At 43.7% G+C, this 22,803-nt stretch overlaps 1 protein-coding gene across 1 annotated transcript; it reads left to right on the forward strand.

The window, feature by feature from the left end:
* The first annotated feature begins 2,662 nt into the window (after positions 1 to 2,662).
* On the forward strand, positions 2,663 to 20,889 carry LOC126981647 (sterol regulatory element-binding protein cleavage-activating protein-like). Its single transcript, XM_050833087.1, has 17 exons — positions 2,663 to 3,771; positions 4,964 to 5,138; positions 5,303 to 5,474; positions 5,736 to 5,860; positions 6,341 to 6,524; positions 6,794 to 6,933; positions 7,411 to 8,804; positions 8,952 to 9,169; positions 9,771 to 9,931; positions 10,266 to 10,403; positions 10,590 to 11,076; positions 11,377 to 11,620; positions 11,816 to 11,976; positions 12,629 to 12,840; positions 13,651 to 13,780; positions 14,121 to 14,183; positions 14,601 to 20,889. Exons 2-17 carry the CDS (start codon positions 4,999 to 5,001, stop codon positions 14,775 to 14,777), a joined length of 4,146 nt encoding a protein of 1,381 aa, XP_050689044.1. The 5' UTR covers positions 2,663 to 3,771; positions 4,964 to 4,998; the 3' UTR covers positions 14,778 to 20,889.
* Positions 20,890 to 22,803: the final 1,914 nt, after the last annotated feature.

A 22,803-nucleotide genomic window follows, 5' to 3' on the forward strand; every position in this document is an offset into this window, starting at 1 on the left:
CTTAGAGCATGAAGTGAGGTTTCAGTATGGTATTTTCATTTTATTGGGCATCATACACCACTCAAAGGCAAGGTCAAAGACAACATACGCAAATAGTAGAGATTGGGCTGAAGAGGATATTAAGCGATTCTTCTGAAGTTTCTGGTTGTAGAGGTTGAACTTTTCATGTTATTTGCCGCTGTATATCAGAAAGAGAACTTCGTATATATAACAGAAGTTGAGAAGGGACACTGTCACAGGTTGGTATTATGACACTCGAGATCGCTTCGCATGTTCTCACATCAGCTATTTCTAAAGGCCAAAGAAGGGGGCATTCGGGTTCTAATGAGTGTTTCTTTAGGTTCACGGTACAAAAGAAGAGTTAAACTACCACCAGGGTCATAAAACTACTACTGGAAATGCCCACAACTCCTCCGAAAGCCTTGTCAAATATGTGTTCTTGAGCGGCCGTGCACCCAAGGAGAGGGCACTGTGGCTGTAAATGCTAAGCGAATAAGTCAACAGTCACGTGCTAGCAGTGACCTTGAAGGGATCGAGCACGTCACGCTTAACAACTGATAATAAGTGTAGCCCAATCCTTACGGTTGAAATCTTGAGCTTATCAGATATGGAAGATAACGTGAATTCTTTGCATGTGAGGAAGCTGCATTAAGCTCTCAAGATGAAGAAGGAAACTGCTCCCCGCTGGCGCCGGTGCCGATAAGATAATTACACCGGCTGTATCCTGGCGAACGAATCCTCGAGAAAAAGTCGAGAGGACGTGCGCGCGCCCTTCTCTGGCCTCTCTTCCTCCCCCTCCCCTGCCTTACATGCTTTCTTCTGGCATATCCGTATCAGCTTGTGCCCCTCTCCTATTCCTCTGACGTAGACATCCTCCCGTTACTGATGCGGCCGTGATATGCATGCACCAAGTAGACTCCTTGGCATGCGTTGTACTCTAAGTTGATGTTCTTGCAGACGCTTCCGCCTCATCAACTATTTTTACAAAAGCCGAAAAGGGGATTTATCACTTTTTCATGGGTGTTTTTCCAAGTTCATGGTACAGAAGAAGAGTCAACCTATCACTGGAGTCATAAACCTACCCATGGAAATGCCCACAGCTCATATAAAAAGGCTTGTCAAATGTGTATGCTTAGTCGCCTAATTGTTTATATTGCGCCAAGGCATATGTCAAAATCGTTCACCATTCACATGAACAATTTCCAAAGTCCGAAAGGGAGATTATAGTCAGGTTATAATGGGTGTCTTAAGTTCATGGTACAAAAGTAGGGGCAAACTATCACCAGGGTTATAATACTACCCCTGGAAATGCCCACAACTCGATTCTACAAATGCCTTATCCAGTCTGAGCACGTGTGCTTCGCCAAGGACCCGAAGCTCAACCGCGTCCTCCAGAGGCTGAAAAATAAATCAGTCGCGGCTCTCATGAGTGTATTAGGTTTATGGTACAGAAGAAAGATCAAACTATCAGCAGGATCTTAAAGGTTCCCATGGAAAGGCCCAAAACTCCTACAAAAGCCTTATCAAATCTTATGTGCTTGGGCGTCGATATGTTGAAGAATATTATATTGCGTCCCCAACGACCTTTGACGCATACCAAAAGCCACATGTGTAGAGGAGGAACAATTTATAGGCTACGTCACAGCAGTCACTTGTAACGAGAAGGGAAAGTTTTTTTGCAGACTGAATAACCCTCGATCTTTTGGTCTTCCATATTCTGCGTATCCACAGTAGCGGATGCAGCTTATCCTTCTCTTATCGAATAGTGTTGGGAAATTATATGAATGTATTATGACTGTACGTTTCTATTGCGTGTGATATTGAAACGGATATGCTCAACTGGCTGTAGCAGATGATCTAATTTAACCCACCAGTGCATGCTAATATATATAGGTTAAGTTAGGGAAAGGAATCGCGCGGTCCAGGCTATAGTCACTTTCTACGTAGTGATGTTCTCATACGCATTTGTCTCCTATAAACTTCAATGTATCCATCAACTTAACAGGATATTATTTGTAAAGAAAGCAATGTGTTAATTGAGAGTATTGCGAGAGCCTGTGGGATATTGCATCATTCCTGGTTGAGATAATATGCCACTTCATCCTCACTTATTGAGTTTTATGTGTTTTCATCATGCTCTTTGACCATATAAATTTTCTATGAGGGCAGTGTGTGTATATATAGGTACAGGAGCTATAGAGTACGGGCACACCGGATTATGGTCTGGCATCTCCATATATTGCATTGACCATTTGATTTTTCCTGCTGTAAAAGGCATTGCTTTCATTACTTTCAATGCCATGTAGGCTTTTGCGCAAGCAGCAGGTTGAGATTGGGGCATTTGGTTACATCTACACCTATCCTGCATTACGTATACATATATAGGCTAGCCTGTACTTTCTAATTACTCAATATTAATGCTCACAGGCTTCATTTATCCTCTCCAACCATTTATATGTGGGCAGTAAATGTTATTGCGCTGTGAATGAACTGAGGGAGGGAAGGAAGAGGGAGGAGGAGGGTGACTGCAAAAAAACAAACATTCTAATCTGGCCAACATTGATGCTATAGGCTTTTATAGATGCCTTTTTAACCATTTATATGAGGGGAATGGATGTGTTAGCGCTGTGAATGGGCTGAGGGAGGGGTGAGGAAGGCGGGATGAGGGTGAGCTGGCAACCCCTTCAAGGCACGGATAACAAAATACACACAGCTTCGTCTGCCGAGCTGGGGAGGAGGAACGTTGTGGCAGTTGTGGCACACCGTTGGCACCAAGGAGACTCTTAGTTGGCACTGCACCCTGACTCACCACCAGGGACTCGATCAGTGACTCACACGGGCCAGTCAGTGCTTGGGAGGGGGAATCTTAAGCCCGCCCGTGATTCAGTTTGGCTCGTCTCCTCCTGGCCATTCCTCGTTCCTGGCCCTCCGTGGATTAACTTGGCCAGGTTTTGTGTTTACCAGGGCCAGTCAGTGCTTAAGAGTGTAAATATTTGGCCCGTGATACAGTCTGGACATCCTACTCTTGAAACTCCTGGACATTCCTCGTTCATGGCCCTCCGTGGACTAGCTTGGCCAGGTCTTCGTGCATGCCAGGTCCAGTCAGTGCTTAAGAGTGTATATCTTGGCCTGAAGTGAGTCGTGTTGGCCTGTAATTCACCTTGGCCACTCCTACTTCTGGCCATTCCTCTTCCCTGGCCCCCTGTTACACTGCCCAGGACCTACCTTAGTCAGAGCCCATCCTTGTGATCCCTGGCCACCATTGACACTCTGGCCCATGATGCAGTGACCCCTGGCCAGTCCTCCCTCCTGACCCTATGGCTAACCTCACTGGCCATGGTTGGAAGCTCCGAGCAGTGTTTCACATTACCCCTCCTATGCATGGCCATCATAGCCATAACAAGAACCAACTCTAGTGTGATTTTGCATTAGTTTGGGGTCTGCGTTGGCCATATGTAAAAGTCTCTTGGCCATGGTGATTGGCGCTGGCCAGAGACAGTTGTGATAAGTGTTTATTGACCTCGAGCTGTGATGTACCCCGGCCATGGTGATGTGTTCTGACCATAGGTGTTAGTGACAAGTGGGCGTGTGTTCGCGTGTGTGTATAGTGCATTTGTGGCCTATGATGTAAGTGTGCTGTGCTGTGGGGTGAGCCGACTGACTGAGTGTACTTGGCCAGTCAGGCTGTAGGGACCGTCTGTTACACGTACCTAACCCTGGAGGGTCAGACAGCCCAGACGTCTCACATCATCATTACTGCATGTGTATAGGGTGAGTGTTGCCTCATTTTTTAATGTGAGAATGTGTTAAAATGGCATATCTACTATGTACTATATACCATGCACCCTGCCCCCTCCCTCATCCCATATGCCCCACCCCCTCCCTCACCTCATATGCCCCGTTTCCTCCCTCTTCCTCTCTCCAGTGTAGTGTCACTTTAATTCCATCTTCTGTTTCTGTTAATTTTTTATGTGCTGATTAACCTCAATTTCATGTTCTAGGTGATTATGTATTGCTTCTATGCTTGGGAAATGAAGGAACAGTCCTTGCTAATGCATCATAACAAAGATATTAAACTCTGAAATATATGCACCAGGAGAGCCCATTAGCTCCCAGGCTTGCCTGTTAGACCCACCCACTGCTCTATTGGTACCTAAAGTAATTGTTCTGTATATATGTCTTTGTTGAATTTGAATTCATATAACTTAGCTTCCTACCTGCGAGAAGGGTGATATAGTTACCAACACTACAAGAACCAAGGCAACAATACATCATCGTTTCAAAGGTTTACCCCCAGACTTCATTGACTTCATCGACTCTCTTACCACCAGAATCTTAGTGACATCTTATGCTCTAGTTGTCTTAGATTTGCATGTCTTTCTTCATGCATTCCCCAGTATTTATGAGTATCCACTTGTTTGTAAAACATTCATTGTTTTGAAGTCTCATTGTGTCATAGTATCCTGCCTTACTGAGGGGGTAATTTAAGATCAGATAAATAATTAATTTGGAATAGTTCGGCAATAATGATTCATGAAATTGAATCTTATTATTAATGAGTTATCTCACTGGTTATCTCACTGATAGTTTTCCCTGTCCTTGAAACATGATTGAGAAGTGACCAGCAGGAAGCCATACACTTCATAATGTCAACCTTCAAGTTTATAAACTGTCCACTTTGTGAAGCAAATAATTCTGAAATAACTACTACCGGTATTTCAATTTTTTCTTCATCAAATCAGATTCCTTATAACTTTTTTGTCTAATTTGTTTAATCACTTGCATTTCTAACAATGCAGATAGCTAGTAATATTTCTTAACACAAAGCTGTGAAAAAATGGAGAGCTACTTGTGTATACATGTTTTTTATTACTCTATTTCATTGTGTTGCTTTGTGTTAGCTACTGTTCCCTTGATAAGCTGCTGCACTGCTCATCCTAAGCCACTGCTGTGTGACCCCCAGACTGAATGGTCAGTGTGACCTGAGGAGCGCATGAGATGGCTGAGGATGGCGGCGGAGCGCCATCTGGCGCCCTGCCCGACCTGGTAGCTCAGTGCTACTACCGCTATGGCCTGTTGGTGGCCACACATCCCAAGAAGGTCATCTTCCTTGCCTTCACTTCCTTCCTCATACTCTGGTAGGTGCTCTTCAGCCCCTCAAACAATAGTTGGTTCATTTATGTTGATAATAACAACATCCTCAAATCATTTGTTCATTTGATGTCAGTACATGTTGTTTAAAGAGAAATGGCATGTGCAGCCACACTAGTTAGCATTAACATGCTGCCTTTCTCCCTTTCAGCACCCCCTTGTGGCACCTGCCTCTCCCCGGCTACCTACCCCAGGAATATGCCACGTCACTCTTCAACTACAGTGTACCTCCCCCTGCCCCCGAGGGAGGCATCCGGCTGGACCCCTCCCCGACCCCTGTCCCTCTGTGGTACCAGGGCCCACCCCTCGCCTACATTCTGCAGGTGAGGAAAATACTGGACTGGGGGTGAGGACTGTTCCTCTTTTCTCATGCATAACAATCAATGGGTATTCTCATCTGAACTGCACCATTTCATTTACTGAGATCACTATATGGAAGAAAAAGATTGTTTAAGATTTTCTATTAAATGCTAATTTTTTGGAGTTAATGAGTCACAATAGACATTAAAGATAGTAGAGGGTAGTAAGGTCAGGGTTCAGTTGTTCCCAAAGAATCACCATCATCATTGCGAGCATGATTTTAGATTGTGGTGAAGAGCGGCGTGGTGCCATGGCAGGAGGGACTGACCATCAGCGACAGTTACCGAGGTCCTCTCTCCACTGTGTTCCACCTTGCCCAGACCATCAGCAACTACCACCTTCAGCACAAGTAAGACCTCACTGCTGCTGTGTTGTCAGTGTATCAAAATGGAGTGCTGACTGCAATACACACATTATAAGAAGACTCCCAGAGGCCAGTTGACCTACACATGGCAGCTCCTGGAACACAATTGCTCACCATTTGCCTCCCCGTCCATAAATCTGTTTTACCTCCTCTTGAAGTTTGCAGTTTTTTTTTACATTAACTTTTTCTTTTTTCTCTTGACAGATTTTACCTATGTTGTACTTGAATTAACTACATATACTTAATTTGTTTCATTCATCCATTACCTTACTTGTCAATCAGTTCTTGACTATCCCCTTCAACCAGAATTTGACCACCTTTTGCCTGTTGCTGGGAGATCAGTAATCCTTTTTTTTAGTATAAATTTTCCAACATTCCCATTATAGATCACTATTATCCATCAGTTAGATCACCCTGCAGTCTATGCGTATCCAAAAAATACTATTGTTATGCCATACCTTACAGTGAGAGTGTGACACTAGGCAGTGAGTGTCTCCTTATTGAGGGTGTGGTGAAGAAGATGCAGTCGGCAGGCCAAGTGCTGCCTCACTACAACTGCCTCATGCTCTCCCCGGCTGACTTGTGGTCCCGGAATCTTCATACCTTTGTGCAGGACCCTCACATCCTTCTGACTGTCAAATCCCTCATGGTAAGTTGTCCTCAGATTAAAAACAGCAAAGGATAGTAGCAAGATTACAGGACTAATGCAATAAAGAGAGGGAGGGAAGGAAGGATATATAGTATCTGATGCATTGTTACCCTAGGAAGAAGAGTAACTAGGGAATACAAGTGAAAATGAAGCAGAGAGAGAAATAGAATGAGAGACAGGCAGATATTGAGACAAATAGTGCTTTGACCAACTGCCTTTTTAGTGGTGAATGGGTGATGATTGTGTGGTGCCTTCCCCCCCTTCTCCAGGCCAGCTATGAAGGACAGACCAACGTAGCGGACATCCTCTTCGGTGTGCCTTCAAGGGAGAGCGGCTTCCGGCACAGCAGGAACCCAGAGCGCGTCATCACCTACGCCGCCACACTGGCCCTCAAACATTACAATGAAGAGTAAGTATTTATTATGGGAATGGAGATCAAGGATTAGGGAAGAAGAAAGCCTATAATATTCTTTCCCTATAAAGAAAGATAATTTAATTCCTTTGATGTCTATATATTCTCCCATTGAAAGAGTAAAAGGTTGTAAGGATGAGGAAATGCAGATGTAGGAATATGTTTAGAGTTGTGAGCTCTTATCATTTCTTATCTTGCAAATGTGTATGGAATATCATGCTGAGCTCCTAGAATTCACTTTCAATTATTTTTTTGTAATTCTGAGAGCACAGCCTTGAAATTATCTTGAACTAATCTACTCACAGTTCTGAAGCCTCATTGAATTCACATTTTCATTGTTGTGAGAGCTTATTAAATACACATACATGTATACTTAGTTTTTGATTGTCTATTACTTGTTTGACATAATGTAGTATGCATGCAATAAAATTCTAATTCTTCCCGAGCATACATCAGCGGCCTCTGTCCCGGCAGGTTTGTGAGTGGCCTGGAGCAGGAGCTGACGTCCCGCTACCCCCTGCACCAGCCCGTCAAGCCAGGCCGGGAGGAGGTGACCCATGTCTACTTCCCATCCCGCCTCTCACTCTGGGAATTCCTGCTCATCATCTTCTATTGTGTCCTCTTTGTGTCCATTTACTTCTCTATTCTGAAGATGGATATGTTCAAGAGCAAGTTAGGGATGGCCATCAGTGTCCAGGCCACCCTCATTGCCTCCCTCTGCGTCTCGGTGGGTTGCTGCGCCTACTTTGGGCTGCGGCCACTGCACAGCAAGGGCAAGTTTGTGTACCCTGTGCTGGCTGGACTGATTGGGTTTGAGAACAGCATGGCCTTGATGCGTGCTGTGTTACAGACTCCATCCCACCTGGACACTAAGATCAGGGTGGCACAGGGGCTGGCCCGGGAAGGGTGGACCATCACCAAGTACTTCCTCACAATGATCACTATCGTCACCATCTCTTTCTTCCTCTTCATTCCCCTGGTGCAGGAGTTCTGCATCTACGGCTCAGTGGTGCTGCTGTGCGACCTCTCCACGCAGCTCATCTTCCTGACGGCAGTGCTGTCCATCGACCTGCACCGCTACCAGGATTCAGAGGACCAGCGCAAGCCTCCCCTGGTGGGGAGTGCCATGCCCTCCCACAACCTTCTGTTCCGCTATCAACCTCCTGGCCCCACTTCAGGTCTCAGGATCCTACCTGGCAGCTCCGGGTCATGTGGGACATCTGTGCCCAACCTGCACCGCCGGGCTGCCCCAGGAGGCTCCTCTGTGGACTGCAATGGCCAGGACCGTGTGGCCCGGCCTCAGCCCAAGCCCCGGGGCCCAGAGACTATGCCCAGACGACTGCGGGTTGCCTACTTCCTCGCCAAGAAGCGCATGTTTCAGCGCATGTTCATGTGTGTGTTTGTCGGGTGGATTGCCTTCATGGTGTACAGCTCGGGCCTCATCGAGCACTTCTCTGAGCCGGCTGAGGACCTGCGGCGCCCGAGGGACCTTCCCTCCGTCATATTCTCCCTCACCAACCGCAGTAGCCACCTCTACCAGCAGGTTGTTCCTCCAGATCCCAGCCAGACCCAGCCGCCCTCCAGCCTGGCCTCCCAGCCCCCCTCGCTTCCACCGTCCACAGCTAATGACACTGCACCAGGCCAGGACAATGGCCTCAAGCTCCTGAAGCATCGCACCCGCTCATTGCTGCGCAGACTCCCTCACTCTCACTGGCCAACACTGTTCAGCTACTACAACATGAGCATCACTGGCCACTACTTGAGCCTCCTGCCGCCCATTCTGTTGTCCCTCCCCATTACTCCTGAGGAGGCGAGGGAGGTGCACAACCCCACCGACCCCAATGTGGGACCATGGACGCTGCAGCACGGTGAGCATCACACACACACACACATCTTTCTCATCCCAATATTTCTTCCATAATGAAAAAACAAAACACTAAGGCATGCATTTACACTTACGTGCCATTTAATTGTCCTTCAGTGAATTATTATAAACTTGATCTCTTCCCCAACAGAAAGCTCAGAAGACGACGAGGTTTCCTGGCAAGAAGAGTCTGCCTTCATACCCTCATCCACTGGAGAGCTGTTAGTGACGGCTGTGTTGATGATCCCGGCGGTGCTGTGCCTGGTGTACGCCATGGTGGCCTTTTACCACTGCGTGTGCTCCCGGAACTATGCTGAGTGGCGGGCCTCCTGGTGGGGGCAGGAGGGCACCAGCGATGAGTCTGCTCAGGTAACTAGGCCAATTCTGTGAGGGAGAGGCAAGTTAGGTAAAGTTTGGAGCATATGCCAAGCCAGATGTGGCCCTTGAGGATGGATCGAGGCCTATTATTGGGATAGCCTGTGAACACCAGCTCCAACTACATAGGCATGTGGCATGCTACCCATAAGTCAACCCTGCTCACCGGCTTGTTCCTGTAAGAGAGTCCTGAGTGCAGGAGGCCAAAGGAGCCTGCCCACAAAGCTCATGGCTAGATTAAGTTGAAGGATCTTGTTGGGAGATACTTGGTAAGAGAAAGGTGTGTGCATGGTGACTTGCTTGAAGGAACCCATGGGGATGTCATCGTAGGGTAGGCAAGGCAGTGTGCCCCTCAGCATATGCCAGTATTGATTGACTCATACCTATGTCTCAGAGCTCAAGTGCTTGGCCAAAGCAGAAGTCTTTTCTTTCCCATACAAATTTTCATCTCACATACCCCATTTCTCTCCTATCACCCTTCCTCTAAGATTATTTAAATTTCTCTCCTCACATAATTCAGGGAATTGGTTGCAGAATGTGTCACCATAACTGGATAGACTCAACTGATGTCTTTCTTTTCCTTACCCGTCTTTAGATCATTGGTGATGCATTGCCACTGGTGCTGGCCGGCCACCCCCATGATGTGGAGTGCATGTGTACTGATGGGCAGGTGTTGGTGTCGTCCTGCCTGGCGGGGGTCATCCGGGTGTGGGACCCCAGCACGGGGGAGTGTCTGGCCAACATCAACCGTCAGAGGTGAGCCATCCAGGAGGTCCATCTGTAAGGCCATCCCATCTCAGACCCTCCTTGGCATTACCTTTCACTGTACAACATATTTCATCTTGAAGCTTAAAAACTTGAGTTTACTGAAAAAACTTGTCGTCAAATAAAATACCGTATAAGATGCACTCAAGGTCATCTTTATAATATGAACCTAAAAATCAAGGCAGCAGGCATACTTGTTGTCTTCGATTAGTTGTACCTCATTGTCTTGAGCATCAATTTGCTCTCATTTGCTCAGAATGTGATTTCATGAAAACTTGGATGTTCACTAATGTGATTTCCTTATGTTAAAACCTTGTTTCAACAGTCAAGCCAGGCCAGGGAAGCGCGAGGGCTCTCCGGATGATGGGGAGGAGGTTCACTCTGACTATGAGTCTGGATCCCCTCGCTCCCAGCACGGGGACTACAGCTACATGCACCGGGCCAGCACAGACAACGACAGGAGGTGAGGCGGGCTGTCCTTGTTTTGTCTCCACACAGTCTGGCAGGCTTCCTGTAGCTCTGAGAAGTTCTTATTTCTTATTCATTTTCATAGCAAGATGTTTTTAGTTATTGTATCATCTAAACATCCGAGGCAAAATAATCCAGAAGGATCCTTATAATGTATTACCATTCACACTTTCCTTGGCAGTATATGCAGCTGTGGGCCCATGGGGGAGGAGGATGACAGTGACCCGGAAGGACCAGATGTGCAGGAGTTGACTCGAAGTCAGTCCAGCGGCCTTTTCCACTCTTTCCCTGACCTCAGCCCAGCCATTGACCTTCACTTCCACCAGAGCAGCCACTCCACAGGGTCCCCCAGCAGCAACCCCTTCAGCCACTTTGAGAGATACTACCAGGAGCACCGGCAGCGGCGGGCCAGGAAGACCTCAGAGTGTATAGAGCAGGCCGGACGCTGCCTGGCCGGACACTCCTCCACGGAGCACTTGCTGGCCAGCAGGGAGGGCCGGAACATGAGCTCTGGCAGCATCTCTGCACCTTCACTCCTTGGCCAGGTGTCTCTGGAGGGGGAGGAGCTGCCTCCCATATGGTGCCTGGAATGCCAGAATGCCCTGGTGCTGGTGGGCTGTGGCTCAGGCAGGGTGGAGGTCTGGGACATGTACAGCTGTTTGCTCAAGGTGAGTCTTCCTTCATATTTTCAACATGCAGTGTGCAGGCTAATAAAAGGAGAACTCTGGGCCAGACTTTAAAAAATATGGATAATAAGTAGAAATGTTATGGGCACCACGAGTAACATTCCCAGCACACTTAAACATTTTGTTTAAGTGCCGTGGCTTGCAGTGGTGTAGGATGTGTACCATTATTTCTTTCCATAGTGTGTAGGACTGGCCATGGTGTGGGAAGTGTAATGTTTGTCTGCCTCAGTGCATAGAGGACTGGCCATTATCTTAGATATCTACCATTGTGTCTTCCCACAGTGTGTGTACGAGGACAAGACGCGTGCTGGCGGCGTCACCTCCATGCGGATGTCAGGTAACCGGGTGATGGTGGCACGGCTGACAGGCGTGGTGGACATGCTGCTGTTGGAGGCTGCAACCACTGTCACCACGCCAGCCTCCACCCCCACTACGGCCCCCACTGCCTCACCCCTTCACCACCAGCATGCCGACGGGGCAGCTGCTTTCCCCATCCAGCACAACTACCAGTACCCCCGACGGCCTGGTGGGTGTGAGGTGTTGGCGTTGTAATTGTTTTGAAATAATGAAGAGGCAGTTAATTGAGTGCAGTACTGAATGTCTGAACTCTTTTTATCTATTTAGTGTTTGTTTGTAATTCTTATTTATGCCTCAGGGTGAAATTAAACAATTATTATTATTATTATCATTATCAGTATTAATGTTGGCCACATTTCTCCAGGTCACAGTCGGGGGGGCAGCGGCAGTGGCTGGACCTTCAACTATGATGAGGCGCTGCGTCTGGTGCGTTATGCCGGCATGCGTGCACATCAGCAGCCCATCACCGTCATGACCTGTGACCACATGCGCCTCATTACTGGCGCACATGACCACACCCTCAAGGTATTGTGTGTGTGTGTGTGTGTTAGTGATAGAGAGAGAGAGAGAGAGAGAGAGATTATTAGCAAAACAGGTCAGATTAAAAATAGACTCGTGTGGAATATATTTGCAAACAGATAAAAACATTCCTTCAAATACCATATAGCAAGAAAATCCCACAGCATAGAGTAATATTATCTCATTAGTTGTCTGGAGTCATCATCCATGTCAATTTTATACTAGTGGAGAAAACCTGTTGAGGAGAGACTTTCAAAGATTGTACATTGTTAAGCTTCAATATGCAGCCTTTATTCCTCTTACTTTACTGTCACTTTTATATATCATCCCCATCTGCTCAAGGGGACTCCATTTGGGTCTATACCAATTCCTGATTTTTCCTTGATGCTCTGTCATGGATCTCAATACAGTCATCCCTCAAATAGTACGGTTTCCAGTAGGTCGGTTTTGGTTTTGTGTGGATTTTCTAAGAAGATTTTTTAGGATTTTTAAATTTCCCGACAAACAGGAAATTTAAAAATCCTAAAAGATCTTCTATGACAAGCCGTATAAAACCGAAACCGAACTATTGGAAACCGTATTATTTGAGGGACGACTGTAATAATAATAACTCTTAGCAAACAGAGACACAGAGGCAAGGATGCTTTATATCTCACAGGTGTTCAGCATGGCGGATGGCAGTGCACTGTTCACCCTTCACGGTCACTGTGGGCCCATCACCTCGGTCTTCATGGACGGGGGCAGCCTGGAGGCCCTAGGGAGTGAGGGTGAGGTGGCTGTGGACCTGGGCGTCGGGGCCATCATCGGCAGCGGCTCCCAGGACGGCATGCTGTGTGTGTGGGATGTGGGGACCGGAGCGTGTGTCTACAGGTGGGATGTGGTTCAGGAGTGGTTCTATTATTGTTTTGGCATCTGGTGTCTGTATGGGGAATGTATGTTCAGGAAATTGCTATGGAAAGATTGCTATAGATTTTTTTCCTTGGTTACATATCTATTAGAAGCTGTAATTAAGGCAAACAGTTGTCTATTTTATACATTTCCTCTTTTTTGGGATAATTTAGTCATTGCTATGATGGTGAAAACTTATCACCATCATGATGTAAATTCACCCTTTTAGTACATCCGTGCACAGTAGTCTATGGGCCACACAGTCCACAGGTCACTTAACCCTCTAGCTGCAGAATATGTGTGGACAAGATTCCTTTCTATGCGAATTACTGGCCCTTAAGCTTACCAGACCAAAAGGAGGTTAAACATATATCATATACATCTCAGTTTTATGCAGTCTCTAAAAATATTTTTTCCGGTGAGAGTTGCATATTTATGATGTGATTATGCTCATTAGATGGAGGCAGTTGAGGTGCCATTAAAGTTGTAATGTAGGCTTGTTGCAACTAACGGGCTAAAGAGTACAATATATATGAAAGTAAAGTTAGGAGCATAAGCTTAAGCTGAGTGTGGCCTCAATGCTCATCTCTGTCACATTGGCCCTTGACCCTGTATAAGGAAGAACAGGAAGTAGCTCTTTAGATATCTATGTACTTCAGTACTTGCAAAATGAACTCACTGAGTGATATGAAGATGAGTCTAGAAGTTATAGAAGTAAAAAGGCTTCATGTATTGGATGGCTTAGGGTCAAGAGAAGGAAGGAAAGTCATTGGTGTTTTGTTTATGTTGCAGTGTCCAGGCACACCACGGGGCCATCACCACCCTCACCTGCACCACCAGCTACATCCTGTCCCTGGGCGAGGACGACAAGCTGTGTGTGTGGGAGCGCTTCCAAGGCCACCTGCTCAACACGCTCCAGATGGTATGTGGCAGGGTGGTGCAGCTTCAGATGTTGTATTGTCACTTGTAACGTTGCTGCAAGTTAGTAGCTGAATGCAATATTAAGTGGAATAAAGTCAGTAAAGAGCAGCATAAGATTAAATGGAAGAAAAAGCAAAAACTTAAAATCATTACAAATGAACGAGCTTTTAAAAAGGGGAAAAATAGAGAATATACACTGATTTATTTATTTATTTATTTATTTTTTTTTTTTAATGAGTTCCAAATTTCTTGATATAGGATCTGTTGATATAAAGAGTTATGTAAAAGTCTGATTTATCTACTGAAGTTATGTTTGCTTTACTGTTGATGTTTGGTTCCAGACCCAGATGTACTGCACCAGCATGGTCATGCTCACCAACAAGCTTCTCATCACCAGCAGACAAGTAAGTATCAGAAAAGGCTTTGGAAACAAAAGTTCATATAGTGTAACCACTTATTGCTAACTGCTCCGTTCAGCAAGCTAATAGTGCATGGCAGGCGTTCTCATTTAAAGTAATGCCTCAACACTACCATGAAGCATAGGAATGGCATCATGGAAGAATCCAGAAAGGTGTCATGAAAAAATAATTGAACTGAAAGGAAAACTTGCTAATGAATTTTATCAATTTTATAGGATTCAGATATTTTTACATAGTCATCATCTTTTATCTTTTTTGCAAGTTATTCAAGGTTGAAAGTTAGTAGTAGTAATGGAATACTTATGAAGGGATATCAGGTTGACTTGGAGTTTAACCTAGGAGAGTGAGGGCTGAAAGACTAGTGTGTGGTGTACAGTGACTTGATAGCATGCATCTTCCCAGGGCTCGTTAACAGTGTGGGACATCACCTCCGGCACACCAGTGCGTGTCGTGCGTCTCGGTGACCGTGATGAGAGTGTCTTTATCCGCCACCTGATGCCCGTGGCAGACACTATCGTGTGTGATTACGGGAACCAGCTGCGTGTGGTGAGGTTGCCGGTGGCTGAGAAGTATGACTGAAAAAGTCAGCCAATGAGTCATATGAAGAACTGAGGACCCCAAGCTCTTGGTGAAATGGCCATGACAACTCCCAGCTGGGTGCAGATAAGACGTCATTTTTGTGTCTGTGTAGTATTTATTTAATTGTGTATTTATAGGTGAGGTATGTGTAGAAACCTTGCAAAAGCAGGGCCATGCCTAGACTCTAGTGCGCTGCATTCTTGGCAAACAGCAGAGATTGTTGTGAGCTCAGCGTAGGACCACTGCCAGACTAACACACCCAAGCCTTCAAAACATATTATTATAGAAAAGATAGTGCTGGAATCCAATATTTATGCTCCATTGGAATATGCTTATTTGAATGTTTCATTAATTAATATTATAGAACCGTATTACTTTGAACATAGTAAAGAATGGGAATGAATGACAAATTTGCACTGAAGAATTTAGCACAGAGGTTGTCTGTGAAACTTGCTTTGTGGGATTCAGTATTCCCCACGGGGCATGTTCGCCTATTCACATGCATCACTTAAATCAGGAAAGGAGTTGAGGTATAAAAATGAATTATTACCAAGAAATAACTGATATTCATTTTTTTATATTTGGCAGCAGGTCATTTTTATGCCTCCACTTAGTTTTCTGGGGTATTGTTTTTTTCCTGAGGAGTAATGATTGGAATGAAGCACAAGAATTGGCCACTGCTGCTGGTGTGCCCTCGGCCCATAGACTTTACTGGTGGGTCCTGCAGCACACTGGTGGCTTGCGTTTGAGAAAATTTGTCCATGAAGTGAAATTTTCTTACTGAACTTGCCTCCACAGTTTTATTGCATTGAATGAATGATTTTTACTAGCCAAAATGTGTGGCATAACAAACCTGATCTAATATTTTAAATAGTGTGGCTTATAAGGTAGGCAGTTATTAGAACAGTAATTTTAATACCACTAAAAATACTCTACTTAGTCACTGAAAGATTGCTTGCTCAAGGAGGGAAAAAGTGACTAGCAGGGATTCCAAGACAGCAAGACGTAACTGAAAGCAGCATGAAAGGGACAGACACCAAAGGAGGATGTCAGGAGGTTTGTCTTTCCCTTTCATATGTGCAGGACATAAATTACCCTCTATTCATTCTTCCCTTTCTTCTAGCAAGTATTCTTGAGTGTTTTTGTTATATCTTTTATAAGGATGAGTAGTGGAAAGGTACCTGAGAATGACACCTACCCGGCCTATGCAGGAACGAGGGTTTGTTGATAGAAGAGCTACCAAATTGAAGTTAAAATTAAGTAAATACATATGGGAAAGTACCCATTGCAGAGCAGAAAAGTTAGCAAGTTACCAGCCAATGATCAATTTCTCTAAAATTTCAACGTTGAATTTATCATTTTGCGCTCATGTCTGTATTTACCTAGTTGTATTTACCTAGTTGTGTGTGTGTGTATGTGTGTGTGTGTGTGTGTGTGTGTATATATATATATACTTGGGGAGTGAATGCAGCTACAGATGCATGTATGAGTTTGTATATATGTGGATGTGTGGATGCACTTGAGAAAAAAAGAAGATAGGAGAGAAATTGAGAGTGGCATTCTGTGCAGCAAGTTCAAATGACAACTTGTTAGGTCACTCAGAATTATCACAAACTAAGGATAAGTCACTAGCCAGATGCAGCCATTGTGTATTGATCTTGCATTAGGAAAACAGTGCCATCAGAAGTAGTTGTACTTCTAGACACTGATGAAGATGTGTTGATTACTGCCCTACTTGGTTCTCAAAGCTGCAGAAATGTATCCAGGGAGTCAGATTCACTATCAGAATGTTCTAAGATATATATTCTCGACAAGAAAATGGTAATTGAGATTTCCAATGTATTTAAGTACCTCTACCACCACCATCACCACTGCACTCATCACCACCACTATTACATTCATCACCACCATCACCACTATCTCCATATTCATCATCATTACCACCACCATTACTGCGCTCCCTATCATGGAAATCAAGCACACCATTCAGCAAATGTTGGCTAAAAAATGTCAAAGGTTCCCTAAAGGAGCAGCAGACATTATGGCAGATCACATGCAGTGGTGCTCCCACTCGGCAGGGAAACGAACTAGTCAGGTTTTCGTCTTTGTAAGGAAAAAAGGAGACACACAAGATCTCTAATAACTTGGACGTTATGGTGGTGAGGCTAAAGGAGTGACTCGAGTTCAGAAACAAGCCTTCTAGATTCACAAGGCTGCCAGTGCCACTGCAGCTAAATCTCTGCCCTGCCTGCAAGGATAATGTTTATATGGGGAAGTAAGTGATTGTTTTGCTGTGTAGTGAAAGATTAAAGGCAGCAATGAAGATGAATGCTTCAACGCTAAACTGGAAAGATATGAACATAAATAGAATTATTGAGAAAGACACAAATTGTCTTTTGATAATGAATTCAGTTTCACCTTTCTGTAGGTTATACATTAACACCTGTATTGCTTGAACAGCTTGATGAACCACAAGAAACTCCTTTTGATAAACGCATGATTTTGGATTCTTTTAGAAAGTATTACCTTGTGTTTTATATTTTTGGCAAAGTATGTAGTGAGAGTTTTACATGTCAAAAGATTATTGCAAATTAAGTAAATGTTGTGGGAAATTGTTTTATAGGGAATGTTATCATGTACACATTATGGCATATAGAGGATGGTCACTTGTAGGATAGGAAGGCAAAGTATGCAAGGAGAAAGGGAAGGTGAAAGTACAAGAGTATTATCAAGTAGTAGGAGGCAAAATATGTAATGAGTGTGGGAGGAGGAGAGTACAAGAGTAAATAATCAAGGAATGGGAGGCAAAGTATATGATGAGAGGGAGGCAGATGAGAATGCAAGAGTTGATGAGTGTGAGAATGTAAGGCAGTGTATGAGAGAAAGGGAATTGAAAATGCATGAGCTTATGAGTATAGAGTGGGAACCAAAGTATGTAAAGACTAATGAGAGGACAGTAGATGAGAAGGCAAGAGTTTAATGAGTGTGGAATGTAAGGCAAAATAGTTAACAAGAGAAGGGTGTGAGAGCACAAAAGTTTGAGTTTGGAGTGAATAGCAAAGAGTGGTTGGATTAAAGTGCAAGAATATGGCGTGAAAAACAATGTGTCTAACGAAAGAGGAAGAAGAATAGACTAACAATATATAAGGATGAAGTGTGTATGTAAAGAATCAGCTGGAGACTTTTCTTTAAGCCACTCTCATCAGATAAGTTTTGAAGACTGAACCAAAGGACAAAGAGATGAGATAATGTAAGATACAGCAGAGGATAAGCATGTGTATTTAAGGGTTGCTCTGCAGATTGTGTCCTCTAAGTGGGATTGCTCTCTAGTCAGTCACATTTACCAGTTGCTAGCCAGTGCTGGAGGTGTGTGTCATGCATGTAGTGACCTTGATGCTGTGAGTGGACTGATAAGATGAAAGGCAGTGTGAGGGAGTTAATCTTTTGTCCTTGTTGTAATGTGTATATATGACCTGTGTGGTATTTCTTGGACCTCCTCCTCCTCCTCCTTATCATATTAATTTCCAGCACCATTATTAGCACCATAGCCATTGTCAGTATACTATTCCTGATATTCAGCAAAGAGGCGTCCTGGATCTGTAAAGGAAGGCATTGGTCAACAGAGGGATAGAATGCTGCTCTAATGGGTTGCATAGCCAAGTTCACATGGGGTGTATTCACCAATTTGTATGTTATATTTCAGTTAGGGAAAAATTCTACTGTAAAAAATTGTCCCCAGATATGGAAATGAACTATTCTCAAAATACAGAATGTTACCTAATCTGTTTTGACTATAGATCATTTTTATGCTTCAACTCCATTTTCCAGAGTGGCTTTTTGCTACTATCATTACTAATTGAGATAATTCATAAGGACTTCTTAGTGCACATAACCGCTTTGCCATCTCTCAGCCAGACAGGGGAGGGTGTCATGTACTGGGGAATCCAGGACGACAACATTTATCTCCAGGAATTAAAATTAAGTACAGTATATGAGAAGATAACTAAACTGAAAGATGTCTTCTAAGCTAAAATGAATTAACAAAGATAGGTAAAATAATGTTATATAGGGATCTGTATTATGTGAAAGATTTTTAATTCATTGCCTCTGTCATCAGTGGTCATAGGCTGCATGATATTATTACGTTTAAAGTATTCATCTTTTTTACCATTTTTCTGAAAGATTACACGTTGACCATCCTGCACTTCAGATTATTTCAGGACGTGAGATATAGCCATTATGTGTATCCTTGTGATGCCAAAGTGTGTGTGTGTGTATGTGTGTGTGTATATATGGAGGCATTGCATTATTGGGAGGTGAATGGGGATTGCATGAAGGTGTTTTTTTCCTTTACTTTGTAAATATTTCTGTTGATGCTTTGCTTGGGTGTGTGTATTGAATGGTGAATACTGCACTAGGGAAGGTTTTGAAGACCACAAAGTTTTGAAAATTTTTACAATGTTCTTCATGGAGGTAGTTTATGTGGTGAAGCATTCATTGTGTCTGGTGAGAATTGGTGATGTCAATCAAGGTAGAATTTTGATGCACGGCAAGTTTCTTCCACCTGAAAACTTACCTTACTTAGCATATTGATCATGTGTATTTTCCAAAAACTGTACTAAAAGAGTTGTATTTAATTTCGGTAAAAAATTAACATGGCCATATGTAAATGATATGATATATCCATGAATGGTCACCAGTTTTGCAGTAAAAAATGGGACACTCGTAAACATGATAACTCAATTTGCTGAGCCTGGATAAATGTTGGAATGGTAATGTTATGATGAAGTTAATGAATAACCACCACCCCATATTGAAAAAAGATATCTGTTATGTTGGAAGTGCTTGTTGTTGCTGCAAACTTTGTTAGTCATGTCAGCTTTACAAGTGGGGCCAGACATTGGAGGCAGTATTAGGGTGGAGGACGTCAACGATGCGGATGAGTTAACTTTAAGGAAACCTATTTTGTCATGGTGTGGTAGTGTCTTAGATGACCACTTGTGTACTTGTGTGAAGAGGCTTGTAAGTTAAGGTATGTACTGCTGTGTCAAAAGAATGCTTATTTCAGAGGAGTGACACATTAGTAAGAGTATAAAGTGTGTTTCAATTTCCAGATAAGGAAATATCTTGGTGAATGAGTAGTCTTAAGGAGTCTTTCAATAAGAATGTAATATGATCATCGTCCTTATTATCTCAACACATTGATCAAACTTTTGTTTCAGAAGAACAGATATGGCTTCAGAAGCACATCACACAACTAAAAGGTTGTCTATAATTTAGACCAAAAAGAGATTATTTTGAGTAATAAGGGTAGGGGTAAGGGAGTATTGGGTGTTCTGTGGTTTGTCCAGTCCTGTACACAGTGCTGCATTTCATGTACATAGGAAGCCAAGAGTTGCCTTAACTTAACATTTATGTTGTCGCAGCTGATGTTTTCAGCCTTTGTGTAGTGGATAAGGAAGCCAGGACTGCTCCTTCCTTGTGCTGTGAGCCACATACTGACCAAACTCTGTAGTAGATGTACACTTAACCTCGACTTGTCTTATAGAGACCTATTTTTTGTATTGGTATTGCTTGAGGCTCCTGAGTGTATGAAATATACTATCTCTCTAGAGCAGGGTGGTTCTCAAACTGGGCTGTGCCACATATTTTTGGGGTAAGTAATGATACAGCAAGGAGTTTGACTTGTTGATCTTGTTATTTAGTCTCTTTAAGACTATGGATGACAAGTTGATGCACCATTCACTTCTAGTTTACACTTCTTGAATTTATATTCTTGAAGCCTTTTTTATTTTATATTCTGTGGCAAAAAGCTTTTGGTATTTGAGCAACCACTAGAGTTTGAGAGCCACTGCTGTGAGTGTATAAGGGAGAACTGTGGTCAACAACAATGCAAGGTTATTCAGACTGTTCACACTGATGGCTGTGAAAGTTTCTGTACAAGTTGCCAATATTTTTTCTAAGTGACACATAGTTCACTGTCATGTGCTTCATACTGTTCAATGTGAAATATTTCCTCTATTTTGAAGTACAGTTTTGTGAGAGGAATTTATCTCATTCTGTAGCTTGTAAATAGTCAGGAGAGTAAACTAGTAAAGTTTTTTGTACACAAGGCTTGTCATTATCTCAGCACATCGCCTCATTACACAGCTGCATGAGGGCTCCAGGGAAAGCAGGACAACCAGGTCTTTATCATTCACACTATTACTTTATCAGTTACAGTATTGTCGAATTTAGAAACAATTTTACAGGTTAGAACAAGGAATTGAAATTGTCTATAGAATCCATAGGCAAAGGGCAGCATCATTAGTAGGTATCTAACTTGTTACACTATAAGAGAGAGAGAGAGAGAGAGAGAGAGAGAGAGAGAGAGAGAGAGAGAGAGAGGTAGTAAACATTGATTTCTTATAGTTTGTATTTAAAAGCCAGTCAGGGATCATATAGGAATGGAGGCATATTAGCACTCGTTTTACAAGTTCTCCTTCTCATTCATAAAAGAGAGAAACAGCAAAGAAGGCAGTGAAGCTGTTAATCTTACTTGAAAATCGCGCCTTGCTAAATGCTAAGAGAGAGAGAGAGAGAGAGAGAGAGAGAGGTGGTGGGGGCTTGAGGGGGGGACAGGACAGGCTCGTGCAAGATTCTACAGGATGAGAAAGGAAGGAAGGAGGGGGGCAAATAAGGAATGTGAGGGAGGGTAAACTATGGAAATACAATAATATATATAAATCCTGCATGTGGTCGTTGTAGGCACGTAGCTATATAGTGTTATGAATGAACTGGGCAGAGGAAGAGAGGAATGAATGAAGGCGGTGTGGAGAGAGAGAGAGAGAGAGAGAGAGAACTAAAGGAAATGAAGGATATTGAAGGAATGCGACACGTGTATGTAGGTAGGGCTATACACATTCAACTAGTGGTGGGTGTTCGTGTTTATCAGTGAAAGAACTCGTATATGAATAGTGAATGAGGGATCGAGGGAGGGAGGAAGGAATTAAGGATTAGATAGAGAAGAGGGAATGAAGGGCAAATTAAGATCGAGGAATCAGAAGTAGATGGTTAGGCCAGTGAGGACCAGAGACACATGCATGCTAAAGTATATAGAGAAAGGAATTAAAAGGAAGAAAAGATTAAAAATATACGTTAAAAGAAACAATGAAAAAGAAAAAATAAGTTCTATATCCAAAAGAACAGGACACTCATATAATATCGCGTCAGGATATGTATAATAGATGAAGGATATGTAGAGTGTAGACTGAATTTAAGGTAGGAGATGAGGAAGGGAAGATGAGAAGGGCAGCTGTATCAAGTTATATAAAAGTATTAGTAGTATATTGTTTTTAATGCAGAGAGGCTGGAGAGGGAGGAGGAAGGAAGGGGGAGATCAAGAGAGCGAGGACACGTGGAAAGGGCAGACGTATGATATCAAATGCAAATGAAGGAAAATGAGAACCGGAGATGGAGAAGAGGAAGAGGAGGAGGAGGAGGAAGAGTATCAGCATCAGAGAGAGAGAGAACATGTGGAGAGAGAGAAACAATATATATAAGATGCAGATGAAGGATCGTGGGAACCGGAGATGCGGGATTAGGTAGAGGAAGATGGGAGGGAAGGAGGAGGAGGAGGAGGGGAAGGAGAGATGAAGAGGAGGAGGAGGAGCTATATATGTTGCATGACGAGAAAGAAAGAGAGGAGAGAGAGAAGGAAGGGAGGAAAAGGAGGGTTTGCATGACGGGAGAGAAAGAGAAGGAGGAGGAGGAGGTAGCTAGGGGAGAAAGAAAATATACAGAGAGGGATCGAGATAAGGAGGAAGAGGCGGGGTTAAGAAAGGAGGAAGAAGAGGAGAAGGAGAAGAAGAAGGGGGAGAGATTGCATGACGGCCGGGAGGGAAGAAAGAAGAGGCGGAAAGGATTAATAAGGAAGGAGGGAAAAAAATAACAATTAAATATATATACCGCATGACAGGAGATAGAGGAAAGTAATAAAAAAATAAAGGAGACTCATCTGGGAAGGAGGAAGAATTAAGGCAGGGAG

Source organism: Eriocheir sinensis, chromosome 4, assembly GCF_024679095.1.
Source record: "Eriocheir sinensis breed Jianghai 21 chromosome 4, ASM2467909v1, whole genome shotgun sequence".
NCBI classification, from domain to species: domain Eukaryota; kingdom Metazoa; phylum Arthropoda; class Malacostraca; order Decapoda; family Varunidae; genus Eriocheir; species Eriocheir sinensis.

Excerpts from the sequence above, each read along its gene's own strand:
- LOC126981647 (XM_050833087.1), top strand. The coding sequence starts at position 4,999 with ATGGCTGAGGATGGCGGCGGAGCGCCATCTGGCGCCCTGCCCGACCTG. Across the intron at positions 6,525-6,793 it reads TGACTGTCAAATCCCTCATG|GCCAGCTATGAAGGACAGAC; the intron begins GTAAGTTGTCCT and ends CCCCTTCTCCAG. Across the intron at positions 11,077-11,376 it reads TGTACAGCTGTTTGCTCAAG|TGTGTGTACGAGGACAAGAC; the intron begins GTGAGTCTTCCT and ends GTCTTCCCACAG.